Source organism: Oryza glaberrima, chromosome 9 (genome assembly GCF_000147395.1).
Source record: "Oryza glaberrima chromosome 9, OglaRS2, whole genome shotgun sequence".
NCBI classification, from domain to species: Eukaryota; Viridiplantae; Streptophyta; class Magnoliopsida; order Poales; family Poaceae; genus Oryza; species Oryza glaberrima.
The window spans coordinates 17,296,956-17,312,422 of NC_068334.1; the positions used below are offsets into that span (position 1 = coordinate 17,296,956).

The 15,467-nt window shown below is 41.0% G+C and overlaps 2 protein-coding genes across 6 annotated transcripts; one reads left to right on the plus strand and one right to left on the minus strand.

Moving 5' to 3' along the window:
- Positions 1-1,323: 1,323 nt before the first annotated feature.
- On the plus strand, positions 1,324-5,423 carry LOC127785382 (uncharacterized). The gene is made up of 3 exons (XM_052312817.1): positions 1,324-2,059; positions 3,502-3,700; positions 4,372-5,423. Exons 1-3 carry the CDS (start codon positions 1,381-1,383, stop codon positions 5,207-5,209), a joined length of 1,716 nt encoding a protein of 571 aa, XP_052168777.1. The 5' UTR covers positions 1,324-1,380; the 3' UTR covers positions 5,210-5,423.
- Positions 5,424-5,779: 356 nt separating this feature from the next.
- LOC127785381 (disease resistance protein RPM1-like) lies at positions 5,780-11,827 on the minus strand. Of its 5 annotated transcripts, none has more exons than XR_008019728.1 (6): positions 11,294-11,827; positions 10,196-10,294; positions 9,870-9,993; positions 6,879-9,748; positions 6,237-6,516; positions 5,780-6,087 (listed from the first exon to the last, which is right to left on the minus strand). XR_008019728.1 is itself a non-coding variant. In XM_052312815.1 (4 exons), exons 3-4 carry the CDS (start codon positions 9,649-9,651, stop codon positions 6,407-6,409), a joined length of 2,883 nt encoding a protein of 960 aa, XP_052168775.1. In that variant the 5' UTR covers positions 9,652-9,748; positions 9,870-9,993; positions 10,196-11,827; the 3' UTR covers positions 5,780-6,406. The 5 variants fall into 5 exon arrangements, 1 of the variants encoding a protein (XP_052168775.1); XR_008019729.1 differs by having other exon boundaries at positions 10,196-10,297; XR_008019731.1 differs by lacking the exon at positions 10,196-10,294.
- Positions 11,828-15,467: the final 3,640 nt, after the last annotated feature.

The window sequence follows — 15,467 nt, forward strand, 5'->3', positions numbered from 1 at the left end:
CAATGAGGGGGTGGAGTGTACCTACTGGTATGTGCTCCAGTGCACGGCGTGATGCAACAGCGTTTGTGCTACACCGCCTCACGTTGAGAAATCAACACGAGTATAAATTGATATATAACGCACTTGATTTTTTTACCAACATCTAATCATTCGTCTTATTTAAAACTTTTATATAAATAAAAAATATTTATGTCATTCTTAAAACATCTAATGATAAATTAAGTCCTAATAAAAAATAAATGATAATTATATAAAATTTTTAATAAAGATAAATAGTTAAACATATATTAAAAAGTCAATAGGGAGGGAGCACTACTACTACTCGACAACCAACACGAGCAGTAGTAGTATTAACTAATGTAAATTTAAGTCGGGTTTTTTTTTTGAAACACAAGCACTCCAATTTGGAGGGTTTTACGTACTCTCGTCGCGTTTAAAAAATAAAAAAAAGTGTTCAGAAATCAAAATAAATGCAAAATCTATCGAAAAGATTGCACTCGCACCTCCTCATCTTTTCGCTTATGCTTATACTTATCAGCTAAAATTTAAATTTTTAACCTTAAATTTAGAGTTGATTTTGAGGTTTTTTTTCATCGAAGTTTATTTTTTAGTCTTTGCTCATAGATCGCTAAGAACATGTATATAAAATCCAGTCCATCCAACTGATTTTGCTTTTTTGCTTTTAAATTTGGAGCGAAGTGAGCGTAGATCAACTGATTAAGTTTCTTGTGGTGGAATCAGCCTACCCCCGGTTAAAACACTAGATCATGAGTGCTTGCATTTACAGCTAATTATTCTTTCAGTTATAGGCGATGTACCCGTCAACAACAAGACGCCCATAAAGACAGGGTGTGAGGGTGCTCGTATTTGCGGCTAATTATTCTTTTAGTGGCAGGCGACGGCCCATAAGGACAGGGTATGAGTGTGCTCGTATTTACGGCTAATTATTCTTTCAGTGATAGACGACGTACTCATCGACAGCGAGACATCTATAGGGTGTAAGTGTGCACATGTTGTGAGCGCTTGCGTTTGTGCGTTGTTTTTTTTAAATATAAGTTTTATTTATAAATTGCTATTTATTTATAAATTACGTCATATTTACAAACAAATAATAATTTATAAATAAAACATATTTTTTTAATAAAAGCACGGTATAAACGTAGATGCTCATACTACTAGTGCATGCCCTCGTGTCACTGCATGTGGGACCCACCCCTTCCTCGGGAATCCCGCGAGTTTTTTCCTCCGGGAGGTCAAAAGCATCCTCTCGCCTCCGCCGCCGCGTCCTGCTCCTCCTCATCCTCACGCGCGGAAACTGTTTGTACTCGAGCCCACTCCAACTCCACTCCACTACGCCGATCGTGTCACACGCACGCGCGCATGGCGGCGGTCGCGCTGCTCTCGCCAGCGGCGGCTGCGGCGGTGGTGACAGAGGGTGAGGAGAAGCCGCCGCTGGAGGAGGTGGAGGTGGTGGTGCGGGCGATCGTGGCCGACGGCGACGGGAGGGAGGCGAATGCGGCGGCGCCGGGGGCGAATGGGTGCGGGGAGGAGGAGGTGCCGGCGCATGCAGCGGAGGGGGGCACGGTCGCCGCGATGGTGGACGAGAATGCGGCGGCGCCTGCAGCGGAGGGGGACACGGTGGCCGCGGCGAAGGGGGAGGCGCCTGCAGCGGAGGGGGACATGGTGGTCGCCGCGAAGGGGGCGGCGCATGCAGCGACGGAGGGGGACACGGTGGCGGCGGCGGCGGTAGCGGGCGAGAACGAGGCGGCGCATGCACCAGCAGCGGGGGGGAACACGGTGGCCGCGGCTGCGGATGTCAAGGGCGAGGCGCTTCAAGCGATTCCGGTGGCCGACGAGGCGGCGGCCGTGGCGGAGGGGGTTAACGCGATCGCCGCGGCGGAGCGGGAGGAGGACGACGAGGGGGTGAAGTGGCTGAAGCACTACTCCTCCCTCCAGAGCATACTCACCGTCGGGGACGGGGACTTCTCCTTCTCGCTGGCGCTCGCCACCGCGTTCGGCTCCGGCGACAACCTCGTCGCCACCTCGCTGGACACCATTGGTTCGACCCTCTCTGTGCTTCCTCTCTGCTTCTCGTCAATAATGGTGCAGATTTTATGGGCGCAATTAGCATTTTGGTAGGGTTCTTCTCGCCTTGGATATGGGAATCCATAAATGGAACAAACAATGGGGGTGCATGCATGAATCCATGTGCCAATTTTTGTAGATCCTAGGATAATTTGGTAAATAGATCTGGTGCATTTTACCCTGTTAAGATCAAGGTGTTATATTAAAAAAGGGGGTTCATTTTGAGTGTTAAAAATGCCACAAAATGAGGAGAAAGGAATATCACATATACATTCAGATATATTACTACTGGTATCGTTAATGATTTATATGTGATCTCTTTATGGAACACTATTCTCCTGCATATATTGAAAATAAATAATTGTTCCAATACATGAATGCTGGGATTGGGAATGCTATAGCTAAATCCTGTGAAGGATTTATTTTGATACGGAGAGACTATTTGTGGCATATTGTTTCTCACTACTAACATGTAGTATGTCATGGAAGGAACATGCATGCTGAGTAAGCATTACTGCCACCTTTAGCATTTTTTTTCTGCATTTTGCATTGATAGGACCTGTCGGCCTGAACAATGTAAATTTGCTAATTTGCTAAGCTCAACCTATTTATGGACCTTGTTGGTAGTACAGTTCAATTGGCCTAGCCGACTAGGTTGGGTACCCAGTGTTGTCTTTTGACAATGATTTTGGGCGAGATGGTTTGATGATCATCAGTTTGGCATGGCCTCGCCTCTTTGCTTTCTTATAGTTTGCTTTTTGAAGCTCAACGTGGCAATATGTTCTTACAATATTTAGCAAATTTGTTATGATATGGTTGACTCAAGAGTCAGTACAGCCAGTAAAGAATTTAGGATCTGAAAAGGATTTCCTTAGAAGATAAAGGACAGAATTCACAGTTAGAGCTTTAACACACAACAATAAAAAACTAACTCACAGAGTTACCCTGATTTAACTCCATGTCTCCATGTAACGATGGCTGTTTGTCGGTTTCTATAGATTTTTTTTTAACTCTCAATAGTCTCCATGTTTCCTATTTGCTTCATTTCTAATTCTTACTTGAGACCTCCACATGCATCAAACTTCCCCTGTATATCTTACAACCTCAAACCTATAATACTGTTGGTAAGTAGTAACTTCCAAATTCAGAGAAACCCTGGATTAAAAGGGGCAATCCTGAGCCAAATCCGTGTTTTAAGAAAACAAGCGGTTCTTGAATTAGAATCCAAAGGAAAAGTATAGGTGCAGAGACTCAATGGAAACTCTTCTAACGAATCAAGTTAATAACATTGTGTTGATAGTGGAACTCCTTCTAAATTAGAGAAAGAAGGGCAATTGATAGATTATAGATAATTGTTAGCTGTGTTTATCCATTTTCTCTGCAATATGCTAATATTTGTGCATTACTTGTGAACAGAGGACCTGAGGGGCAAATACAGCAAAGCAGAATCAAATATAATGGAGCTGAAAAGGATGGGGGCCACTGTTTTGCATGGCATCGATGCAAAAAGGATGAAGGATCACACCAGCCTGAAGCTGAGACAGTTTGATCGAATTATCTTCAATTTTCCTCATGCTGGATTCAAAGGAAAAGAGGATGATTTGCGTATGATCAAGTATTACCTCTCTCAGTTTTTTTCCTCTGTTGCTTTTGTTGCAGTCACTTGATTTTGTGTTCATCCTTATTACCGTTCATTATTATTGCAATACGAATAGCCATGATGTTAGATATTATATTACACAGTTAATAGCTATCTGTGCTGCATAAATGGTTTTAGACTTCTGCACAATAATTAAGAAAACAACTCAAATCACTTTGTTGCCCTTCATTTATACTGCATTGGAAAAGATAAAAGGTAAAACAATGGAAGAGAAGATGAAAAGGTGCCTAGAAGTTTCGAAACGACTTACATTTAGGAAAGAGTCAAGAAGCCTAAAACGATTTATATTTAGAATCGGAAGGGGTATCAAATAACCAAAAGTGGACCCCTCTGGCAACCTTTAGTGCAGGAAGAATAAACTAATAACATTTTGAATTGGGTTTCTGGACCCTTGGATAAGCATCTTTTTGCTGCACTAGTGAACTCCTTTTCTAACAACTTTTCTGTATCTAATCTCTACTAACAAAAGGCATTTCAATTACAGCATTAAATTATTCTTTTAACTTGTAAGCATAAGACTTTTCCATCTGTAGGTTAATGAGTGGCTGTAAAGTAGTTAGCTGGTGGTTTATTATTGCAGTTAGTTAACTTGCTAACTTATTACATCCTTTTGCTATGACCTTTAGTTTGCACAGGGAGTTGGTATGGGGTTTTTTTCAGAATGCAAGACACCTGCTTCGACCCTATGGTGAAATTCATGTTAGCCACAAGATAGGATTGCCATATGACAGGTGGTGTATCGAGCATCTAGCATATGAGTCTTCTCTTACAATGATTGCTAAAGTTGATTTCAGAAAAGAGGACTACCCAGGTTACAACCAAAAGAGAGGAGACAGTGCAAAGTGTGATCAACCTTTTGAACTAGGTGCTTGCTGCACTTTCATGTTCATGAGAGATTTGACGAGGCTGAAAAGGGCACGTCGGAACAGGATCGATGCATCTTCACTGGGAATCCAAGCCCAACATGACATGCCATTTCACCCACGTCCGCTTGTTCCAGCATATCCTCAGCCACATTTCCCTTCACAAGTCAATGCAGCTCACAGGCAAGTTCCTCCAGAGCATTACCCCCTCGGAATTGCTCATGGGCAAGAGCCAGGTTTTCTAGATAACTTTGGTGGCATAGAGAGGTATCCTTACCAGCGTGGCGCTATCGGGACAGTGATCGGCATGCCAGGCACTCCTTCACCAATGCGCGGAATAACCAGAAGTAGCTTCCCTGCACCTCAGGAGCAGCCTTGGCGTCAAGAGAGATATATTATGGATCCAGAAGTAAGAGATGATCACTACCATTTTGCCCGGGAATACCCGAGGAATCTGCAGGAGTATGAAATGGAGAGGCAGGTGATGCCAGGAGGAACCAGGTTGAGGTACGTCGATTTCCTGGAAAATCGTTACGAGGAATCTGTTCGGAGGCAGGAGCACCTGCGAAGGCTGATTGCAGAGTATGGTGGATACGACTGATGGTCTTCAGTGTATGGGTGTATCTTTTATCTGCTTGTAGAACAGATGAACTCGCCCTTTCAAGATGTGATATGCTAGGTCTGATATGGGTATTGAAAGATGCTTTTGGGTTGAAGCTGTACAGGTAGAGGCATTTTGTGTGGCAAAGTATCGTCTAGCCACAAAAACATAGCAGCATAAGGAAATGCTCTTTAGTGTAAGAAATCCTATACTTTCAGGCAATAGTTGCTACCTGCAACAAGCCAACAACTATCTTCAGCGCCATTCCTTTGTTTTTTTTTCCTTTTTCTGATGTCATTTACTTCTATGTTTATGCTGGAGAAGCCTGTTTGCAAGAGAATTATGCACCTTTCTTTTGCAAGAAAAATTGCAGTAACGTTGCTTCCAGTATTTTTATGGATCGTTTATGATTTGCTCACAATAGCTCCTCACAGTGACACGAAAAGGAAAGCAAATATCAGCCATTGTAATATTTTGATTTGACGTACAGTCCAAACATGACCAGCTACGTAAATTATTTCAGATAAACACCAAATGGTTCAGTTCATTTTGGTGAGTGAATGGTGATAGACTGATGCATCTACAAATATGGGTAGTCCATTTCGGACGCTACACTTCGTATCGCATAATCATCTTGACCAGCAAATGGTCGGAGCGAAAAAAAAAAAGAGCGAGAACGTTATTTGCAATGCTAAATATGGGATAATAACACGATAATTTTCTGAATGTATCAATCTTCTATTTAGTAGTTATCTTCCTGTAAATCGGCATGCAGCAGGTAGCGTGATCTCTTCTTGCAACAATCATCTGGAATTCTTGATGCTACCATCCAGTGGAGGAAACAAGGCGTGGTCGCAGAAAGAAGTTTCTGAGTTGCTCTGACAATGGAGGAGCAGCTTTCAGTATACATGGCCACGGAATGACAAAATGCCACTGGCTCTTCAAGTTACTTCAAAAATTGCAGAGAATCTGACACTGTTCTGTTGTGCCAAGAGAAAGAAAGGATGGTGATGGAGACATAGCTTACCAGAAAGCTTTGCTTCCAAATACTAAATCAGAGTGGAAGTGCAGCACCGATTCAGCTCCAGTGTTTACTTCAGTGAACCAGGTGTACACAAACATTGCAGCAGAGGGAAATGGTTATGCACTGTTGTCAGGTCGAAGTGTCGAACCAGCAACCTAGCTCCGCAAATTGGATTAGATGAAAACCCAGCCTGATCCACCTAAGATGCGCCATTCTGGGTTTGTGTTGGTCATGTTGGATGCTCCAGGCAGATTAGCAAGTCCAGTGAGATCCGTGGACACCCCTGCAATTTATGTAGAAAAATGAAGCATACTATGAAGATGCACACGATCTTGGATGCAAAACTCTGGTATCTGTACACTTCGTGTCAATAAAAATGTACTACCTCCGTCCCAAAATATAACAACTTTTGGCTACGAATCTGGATACACAGTTGTCCAGATTCATAGCTAAAAATGTCTATATTTTGGGACGGAGGGAGTATTTGTTATGCTTACTTACAAAGTGAATTCATGATTGCGCACAAAACTACTTGCAGGTGAGTAATTTTCAGTTATAAACAGGTTATGTTTGTAACTGGTTAACATTGTGGAAGACATGCGAAATCTAAGCAATGTATGGGTTGAGAGAGTGATCAAAACTCACCTTGTGTTGACCAGTGGACCTTCGGGATATGGCTTATCTTTCCTGTTCGTAAATTCCTTACAAAATCAGAATGCATCCTGGTAAAATACGCCTCTTTCACTGAACTGAGAAACTCAATACCGACAGGGATGTCACGTAGTTCCATGAGGCTATCGATGTGAAGATAATGCAGGTTGGCCAGAGCTCCCTCCTGTATAAATATTTGCTTCACTTGCTGCAAATCCCACAAGACGGCTTTCTTTAATTTCGGGAACCAGTTTGCAGGAAAGTACAGCCAAGGCCCAGTGTACACCCTTGTAAGACGTAACTCGGTTAAATCCGAGAACTCTGCAAGGCGGGCCACTGGATTCACTGTGAGCTTACACCATGAAAGTTCAATTTGCAGGAGTTTATATCCATGAATAGAGAAAAAGGGAGATTCCAAGGTTCCTTCTGACAACTGGCCTACCAGTTCAAGCTTTTCGAGAGGGTTTGACAATGTGAAATCATCCAGCAAGAGCAGCTCATCTTCATTGCGTGCTCTTATGTTTAATCTTGTGAGATGTTGCATCTTTGATAAAGAGTTGCACGATTGCACACAGTGACTACTCCTTACATAAGTAATGCAGAGGCTCCTCAGCTGGGATAAATTTCCTAGATTTGAAACAAAGGCTTTAGTTGCACGAACCTCATTCAAATATTGCAATTCCTTCAAGTCCCACAAGCCCTCAAATGGCTCCATAGATTCCCAGTTATTCAGACTTTTGTATGTAGCATCTACTAACTTCCAAACAAGCAGATGGCGCAATTTCTTTAGATTTGAAAACCCTCGTGGGAAATTCAACAACTGGGTACGTTCAAGGCTCAATGTTTGTAAATTGCTAAGCTTCGTAACAGATTTTGGGAATTCCTTCACATTGGTGTCGTTGAGACACAAAAACCGAAGGTTAAACAGCTCCCCAACTGAATATGGAATAATCTCAATAGGCAAGCCTGACAAGTCTAATACATTAAGGTACTTAGATTCTGAGAAAATGAAAGAAGACCATGAAGATAATGCCATGGTGGTGTCAAATGCTATGAAGGTGTGAAGCCTGGATGGATCTATGCTTGATCTAATATCATTGTTGCATCGAAGCACCGAGACACGACGAGAGTCTAATCCCACTTGTGCCACTCCATGAGTGTCATCATAAATTGTACAGAAACTTTCTTTCTTCGATTGGAAAATGGCTAATTCACGCACAATGTCATGCATTCGAAGACACTGAACCCTATCAAAACTGTTACATGCTACAACTTGAAGCATGCTTCGTTGGACAAGCTCTGCTAGGTAACCTTCAGCGACATCTTCTAAGCTGCATGCTCCTTTTTGTTCTATAAATCCTTCACTGATCCACAGTCTAATTAATCTCTTTCTGTGAATCAGATAATCTTCTGGGAACATAGCACAATATAAGAAACAATACTTCAGATGGTTTGGCAGGTGCTTGTAGCTTAGATTTAGAATTTTCTCCACCCGGTTTAAGTTCTCATTATTGTGTACCTCTGAAATAAGTTGATTGTAGAAAAGCCTCCAATCTTTATTATTCTTTGATTTGAAGGACAATAAACTCCCTATTGCCACAAGAGCTAAAGGCAAACCGTCACATTTATCGATAATGTCCATACCACACTGCTCTAATTCTGGAGGGCATATATGATCTTCAATTTTTGGAAATGCTTTCCTACAGAAGAGAAGCCATGCATCATGGTTATCTAGAGGCTCTAAACTGATCTTACAACCATTCTCAGCTATGGAAGCAACTTCCTCAATTCTTGTTGTGATTATTACTCTGCTTCCTAGGCCATTATCAACAAGAACCTCTCTAATCTTTAAAAAATCTGTAGCCAACCAGACATCATCCAATATGATCAAGTACCGCTTTTGATCCAGAATTTTAGTTAATTCCACTTTTAGTTCTGTACTGCTCATATTTTCAGCATCAAACTCTCTGCTTTCTTTTCCACAGAGCTCTTTCAGCATGTTTCGCCAAATATCAAGTACTCTACATGACTGAGAGATAGAAAGCCATGCACGGTAATTGAAATTGGATACTGTTGCTTCATTTTTGTAGACATTGTTGACAAGAGTGCTTTTCCCAAGGCCACCCATGCCCCAGACAGCAATGATCCGAAGAGAACAATCTTCCAAACACAATGATTCAATCAAGGTTTGTCTATTTTTATCAATTCCTACAAGCTCAGCATCAGTAATTGAATAATCATGTCCAGGTAGATACAACTGTTGTTGTTCAGTGTCATATTTTGTTGCAGGAATACTACCCCCACTCAATATCGGTTGGGTCCAACGTCCTAGTCTTTTAGAAAGCTCCATAAGCTGTCTGTTTATCCTATCTGCTTTAGTAGCAATTTCATCAAGTGAAAATAAAGGTTTAGGTTTCTTGATAATTTTCTTCACATAAGCTCGTGACTCTCTCTCTTTGTTTTTGCCAATAACATACATAAACTCATCCACAACATCTTCCATATCATGCGCCAACCTCCGTACTTGCCTTACCCAAGTTTCTACAACTTCACCTTTGCATCCATTCATGCCAAGTTCCTTCAGAAATGCATTGATAACCTCAAGTTCATCTTTTATCAGTTTCATGTTAACTGGAAGTGCTGTTACTAGCTCAGCTTTCTTTAACTCGGTTTTGTTTGCAAGCAAGGGTTTAGCTAGCTTCAGTGTTTCACCTGCCACGGCTATTCCTATCTTTTTTATGACAAAAAGAACGATAATTTCTGCCATTTCTCTTTGTGCGGTTTGACTTCAGTATTTCAGTGAAGTATAGTTGTAATAATCAAAGATCGATCTTCTGTACCAATCCAATTCTTGTATATCAAATCTATGGGGAAAAAAGAAACTCTTTTATCAGACAGGAAATCCTAACTAATGAGCAAATATGTAGTGGTTAAAGGGCTAATTTATACAATTCACATCTGCTAACAAGATTGTTGCTGAAATACCTGCAGTGTTGCTGATTTTTTTAAATGCACCTTATGCTTGGATCAAAGGAACTTGCTGGAGATAAAGATGGATCATTAATAAAGACCGAAGTGGATGGTATCCATAGCCATGTTGCTCCTTTATCTGTCATAGTGATTTACGAAGGGGTGGGAAATGGAGGAATTGTGTCAGTTAAAGATAAAAGTACCGGCAAAACAATTGAACTGTTTTTCAAATTGGGAAAATGATAGTATATTAAAGAAAAGCAACATACTAAATTTCCAAGTTATCTTTTTTTCCCTTAACAAACTAGTGAAGAAATCACATGTAACTGTATCATACTTACATTGTAAATTGGTTAACGTATTGCTCCGAGACAAGTGAAGGAGCTAAAGGTGAAGAGAGCTTGCAACTTTACACATTTCATCAGACTCTCTTCATCATCCTGCTGGTGTGAATAAATATTTAGAGTTCCCAAGTGTGCAGAATGGGAAGGTTGAGGGAAGGCAAGAATACAGAAGCACTACTGCACTAGTGAGGCAGTGGCCTTCTCCTTTTTAAACTCAAAGGCTGGAGAATTTTTCTTCTATTACTATAGAGGTACATCATCATTCATCAACACGAAATCTAAGACCAAAGGTCCAGTTGACTTGACTAGTTGACTCCTAGAAAGTAGAAAGTGTCATCCTAATTCCTTAGTTACTCATACACGTTTCCTAAACACATGAGGTTAAATAATTACATAATCATTTTTTTTGGATGAAAATTACACATTCAGTGTGACTCATATTAATTTGAATGGGAACTATACACCCAATGCGGCTCAAATATTTTCAAAGAAATTGCGCAGCCAATGTGGAGACAGATTTATGACTTGGTCCATTCAAATACATGAACTATGACAGCTTTTTGTCTGGCTTAGTTTACAATTTTCGTTTTATAGTCTATTAGTTTTCAAGAAGGCAAAATATCATGGTTGTACATTAACCAATTTGCAGGCCTACTATAAATTCTCACGGAAGCAATATTTTTTGGAGTTCTCCTTTTTAAACTGGTATAGAGGTAGCATGAACAGTGTTAATGTGTTATACAGTAGGTGCATCTTGCACTAGGGACAACAATTATACGCATAGATATAGAAAGGAGGGCATCAGAGCCATTGGGGGGGGGGGGGTGATTTAATAACTGAATTTCCTTTCACTAAAGAAATGGTGAAGTCTCTTATGCAGCATAGGAGTACTTCCGGCATGAAGAAACAGTCAAAATGTGGACAGATTGATACACCGACTGAAGCAACTAAGTTAGGAAAGAAATGAGCTTGAATAATCAGTAAGCTGAAGGATGTGTTGTTTGCAACTTGCAAGTTGACCCTTTTACTTGATTTTCTCCATCCAATGGATTTTCTTTTACCGGGTTTGCTTAAGTCAAAGAAATCGAGATATACCTTCTTCTAGACAGGCGCGATGGCGAATATTCCATCAGAAAGAGGAGGAGGAGGTGACCTCCGGCGACGGTGCTTGTCGGCGCATCACACGGCCATTACATCGAACAGCTCACGTGCAGCACCGGAGATTGAGCGCACGAGAGCGGAAAGCCCGGTGACGGCGGCGCCCACATCTCGACGGTTGCGGCGGCCACCGCCGCCGCCGCCGCTAGCTTCTGCCACGGCGAAGGCCAGGGTGCCCCCCGCGTCATCTTCCCGTTCGCCGGTGAGGCGGTGATCGCCGGTACAGGAGAAGGGGGAAAGACGAGAAGACATATTTGCGGACAGGTCTCTGGAAAATCACATAATTTCCTCTATCGGACAGATGAATCGTGACAGCGTTTTTCCTTTCTTTGTTTCTTTTTTATTTTTGAGATTACATTTACACGACATACGCACACACACCACTACACTCACACCTCCGCGAATGCGTCACCTAACACATGCTCTAAGAGACGGAAACCAGTGGCACATTCATGCGCTTCTCTTGTTGAAAGCCCCCACATGACCACTACACTCACACCTCTGCGAAATGACCACCACACTCACACCTCTGCGAATGCGTCACCTAACACATGCTATAAGAGACACCTCCGCGAAATGACCACTACACTCACACCTCCCAGGGGCGTCCTTAGACCCGTGCGGGCTGTTCGACCGAACAGGGCCCCTAAATTTTAAGGGCCTCTAAAATATTAACTATGTCCTATATATATAATAATATTAGAGGTTTTAATTTTGTTAATTTTTAGTCCAAATAGTAGTAAAACAAGGCCCAAAACGCTGCAGAAAGTGAACTCTTTCATCGTACTCCTGTCCAGGCATCCGCGTCGTCGCGTATCGCCGAAGTCCCGGCGCCGCAGCCGCTTTGTCTCCTCTCCCCAATCCCCTCCGGCCTCCGCTTCTACTTCATCACTGATGATCGGCTGATCGCTACATCCTTTTTAAATTTTACTATAAAAAATTACTAGACTACTAGGGCCCCATTTTAATATTTTGCACGGGGACCCGATTTAATCGGGACGCCCCTGCACCTCCGCGAATGCGTCACCTAACACATGCTCTAAGAGCGGAGGTTGACGCATTAACACATGCTCTAAGAGACACCTCCGCGAAATGACCACTACACTCACACCTCCGCGAATGCGTCACCTAACACATGCTCTAAGAGCCGGAAACAAGTGACATATTCATGCGCTTCTCTTGTTCTCTACGAATGCGTCAACCTCCGCGAATGTGTCACCTAACACATGCTCTAAGAGACGGAAACCAGTGGCACATGCTCTAAGAGACGGAAACCAGTGGCACATTCATGCGCTTCTCTTGTTGAAAACCCACCTGCATGTGTGTAATATTTATGGGCACCAGGATTTGAACCCTGGTGGATAGAGTCATGCACCTACGACTCTACCACCACACCCCTAGTGTTTCCCCCGTTTCTTTATTTCTTCCCACGCAAAAGAAAAAAAAACATCAAACGCGAGAAAATTCATGCTAATGTCCTTATCCATTCTTATGATGAACAAACACATTCTCTCTCCTGAGATGTTAAGTATGTAATAGTTTGTATAGGTGAGGCGTTTTCTATATGATTGAAAGAAAATCTCTCTTTTGAACAAACGAAACTAAATTAGAAAGAGACCTACTCCGGTGCCCTCTACTTGAAGTAAAAAATAATCTGAACCGTTGATCTCATTTGATCATAGGGTTCAGATCTATTTCTACTACCATCACACTTAATGGTTGTAGAATTGTGGAGGGATATTTTTGTTAAAAAAAAATATTTGCGGAGGGATATTTTTGTCTTTCCCGGGCTTCAGCTGCCGCCGCCCCGCGTGCTGCTCCTCCTGCTGGCCATCCATGGCGCCACCGCCACCCGCTCGCCACCGCGACGACTCGCAAGGGGAAGCCTTTGTGGACTGGATTGTTGGAATGGGTTTCACGCAGAATTCCAACGAGATGGGCCTATTCACGTTACATTAGCTTGGGTAAAGAGGAAGCAAAGCACAAATTTCTAGTGCTTTGTTTGATACAGCTCTAGCTTATACTTAATTCTCGAGGATCACTGAAGAACTATACAAAAATATCTATCCTCTTCTATTTGAGATCGATTAGAATCAAAATTCTTATGAGTTACCAATTCAATTTGGTCAGCAGAAGTCGTAACAATTTAATGTAAAGCATGAGCTTTAGCTGACGATGACTTTTATAAATGTGACGTACCAACCTGATGATGAAGGCAACCTTGAAATTGCACAATCTGTCCTCATGATCATAACCAATGCTCACTGTAGACCCTCTTGATAAATGCACCATCAACATCGATTTTCACTAAAGAGAATTGACCTTACTGATTATGTTTAGTTTTGACCTTACTGATTATGCTTTACGGTAGCACCTACATAATTTTCAATGTGTCCTTGGACTTGAGGACAAGAAATCATTGACCTTAAAAAAGAGAATTGACATTACTGATTATGTTTAGTTTTGAATCTTTTTTAATAAAATTTGAAAGATAAAACTTCCAGTAAGTTCAATTTTATAAAGGTTCATTTAATAACTTACTAGCTTTTTTTGCATTTTATAAAAATAACAACAATGTTAAAATTTTTACACATAAATTATTATTACGTAGAATTCCAACCTACCATTGAAAAGGATGTAGTTTTATGACGAAAATAGAGTTGTTTTTTTTTTCTGTGTGTGATGGATTAAGAGTGTACCATGTAAGGCGCGACATCAATAATTGTTACGCTGAAGGGACAACGGACAAGCTAGTATGCCAAAACATGGGTTTATGGTTTTGTCATAGAGTAGATGAGATGATCCAGTGTATTTCTACACATAAAAATAACTTATGTTGAATAGACTTTATCTTCTTTTACTTGATTAAATTTACCTTTTATATTTGAATTTTTAATGTAGGGCTGCAATTGCTTGAAAATTGTGACAATACTTTTAATACTCATCTCCTCTAAAAAGAATGTATAGTAACATTGCATCTAAAATATACACAAATGTAAGGTCAGAGTCCAGAAGACCAGCTCAAAGTGTGCACTTAGTGAATTTAATTAATTCGGAGGCATAACGTCAACCTAATATATGGTCCTCTGAATTTCAAAGTAAACATAAATTGAATAATGTGTCAACTTCAACTTAAATATGTACCCACTGGTTTTCAAAGTAAACATTAGACTTACATCAAATATTTTGCCTACTGCTTTTCAAGGTACACGTGCATTGAACTGTACGAGAAAGTATGATGTGCATATGAATCCTGCGCTTTCCTTCCCAAAATGTAGTACAAACAGTCATGAAAAGAAATCATGAATGACATTAATACAAAATTTAAACTCCAAACTTGATCTTAAAAAGAGAAGTTCTACACAAATCGGAATCCGGAAACAATACCGACAAATGAATGTTTTAAAAAGAGAAGTTAGAGAGCTGCCGTCTAAAAAATAAGTTGATTTCTAAAGTTCAAATTTTATCCCAAAATAAAATCAAAAAGTTTCATCCCTTCAATACACATTACTTTGAGCATTTTGGTATTTTTTCCCCCTCCCTTATTTTAGTAGAAGAGGGAGCACTTGTTAAAAAAGAGAAGAAGAAGCAGAGAGAGAGAGCTACTGCTTATTTAAATCCACCCTTTCTTTTGCTATGTCCTATATTAATTAGGTCACATCTCAACATCGAGCAGCAACTGATATGCAGGTATAAACTCGTTTTCCCTCAGTCAAATCCGTGTTTACTTGAACTCTTGAAAACTTGAAGTCTTGAAGTCTTGTGGTGATGACACATTACATATATAATTTCCTCTTCTTCAGAGGAAGTACTGTACTTAATTAGTCTGATTAATGCAAGCACCCAATTGTCGTCATCGTGAGTTCATGTCTCAGACTTTCAGTCCTACCATATGCATACACACCTGCAAAGGTCAAAGAGACAAGCTACAACAACCTACAAGAATTATCAGACTTTAGCTCAGAACAATTAAGTAGCTTGACGCGTACTGACCGAGCAAAGTGTCAACGTGCATTACATCAACCGATAGATGGCTCTTAATTCTCCCTTTGTTTTTTTTTAACATTTCGTTTCAAAACTAGAGTGGGTGTGCGTTTTTATTGTGTACATT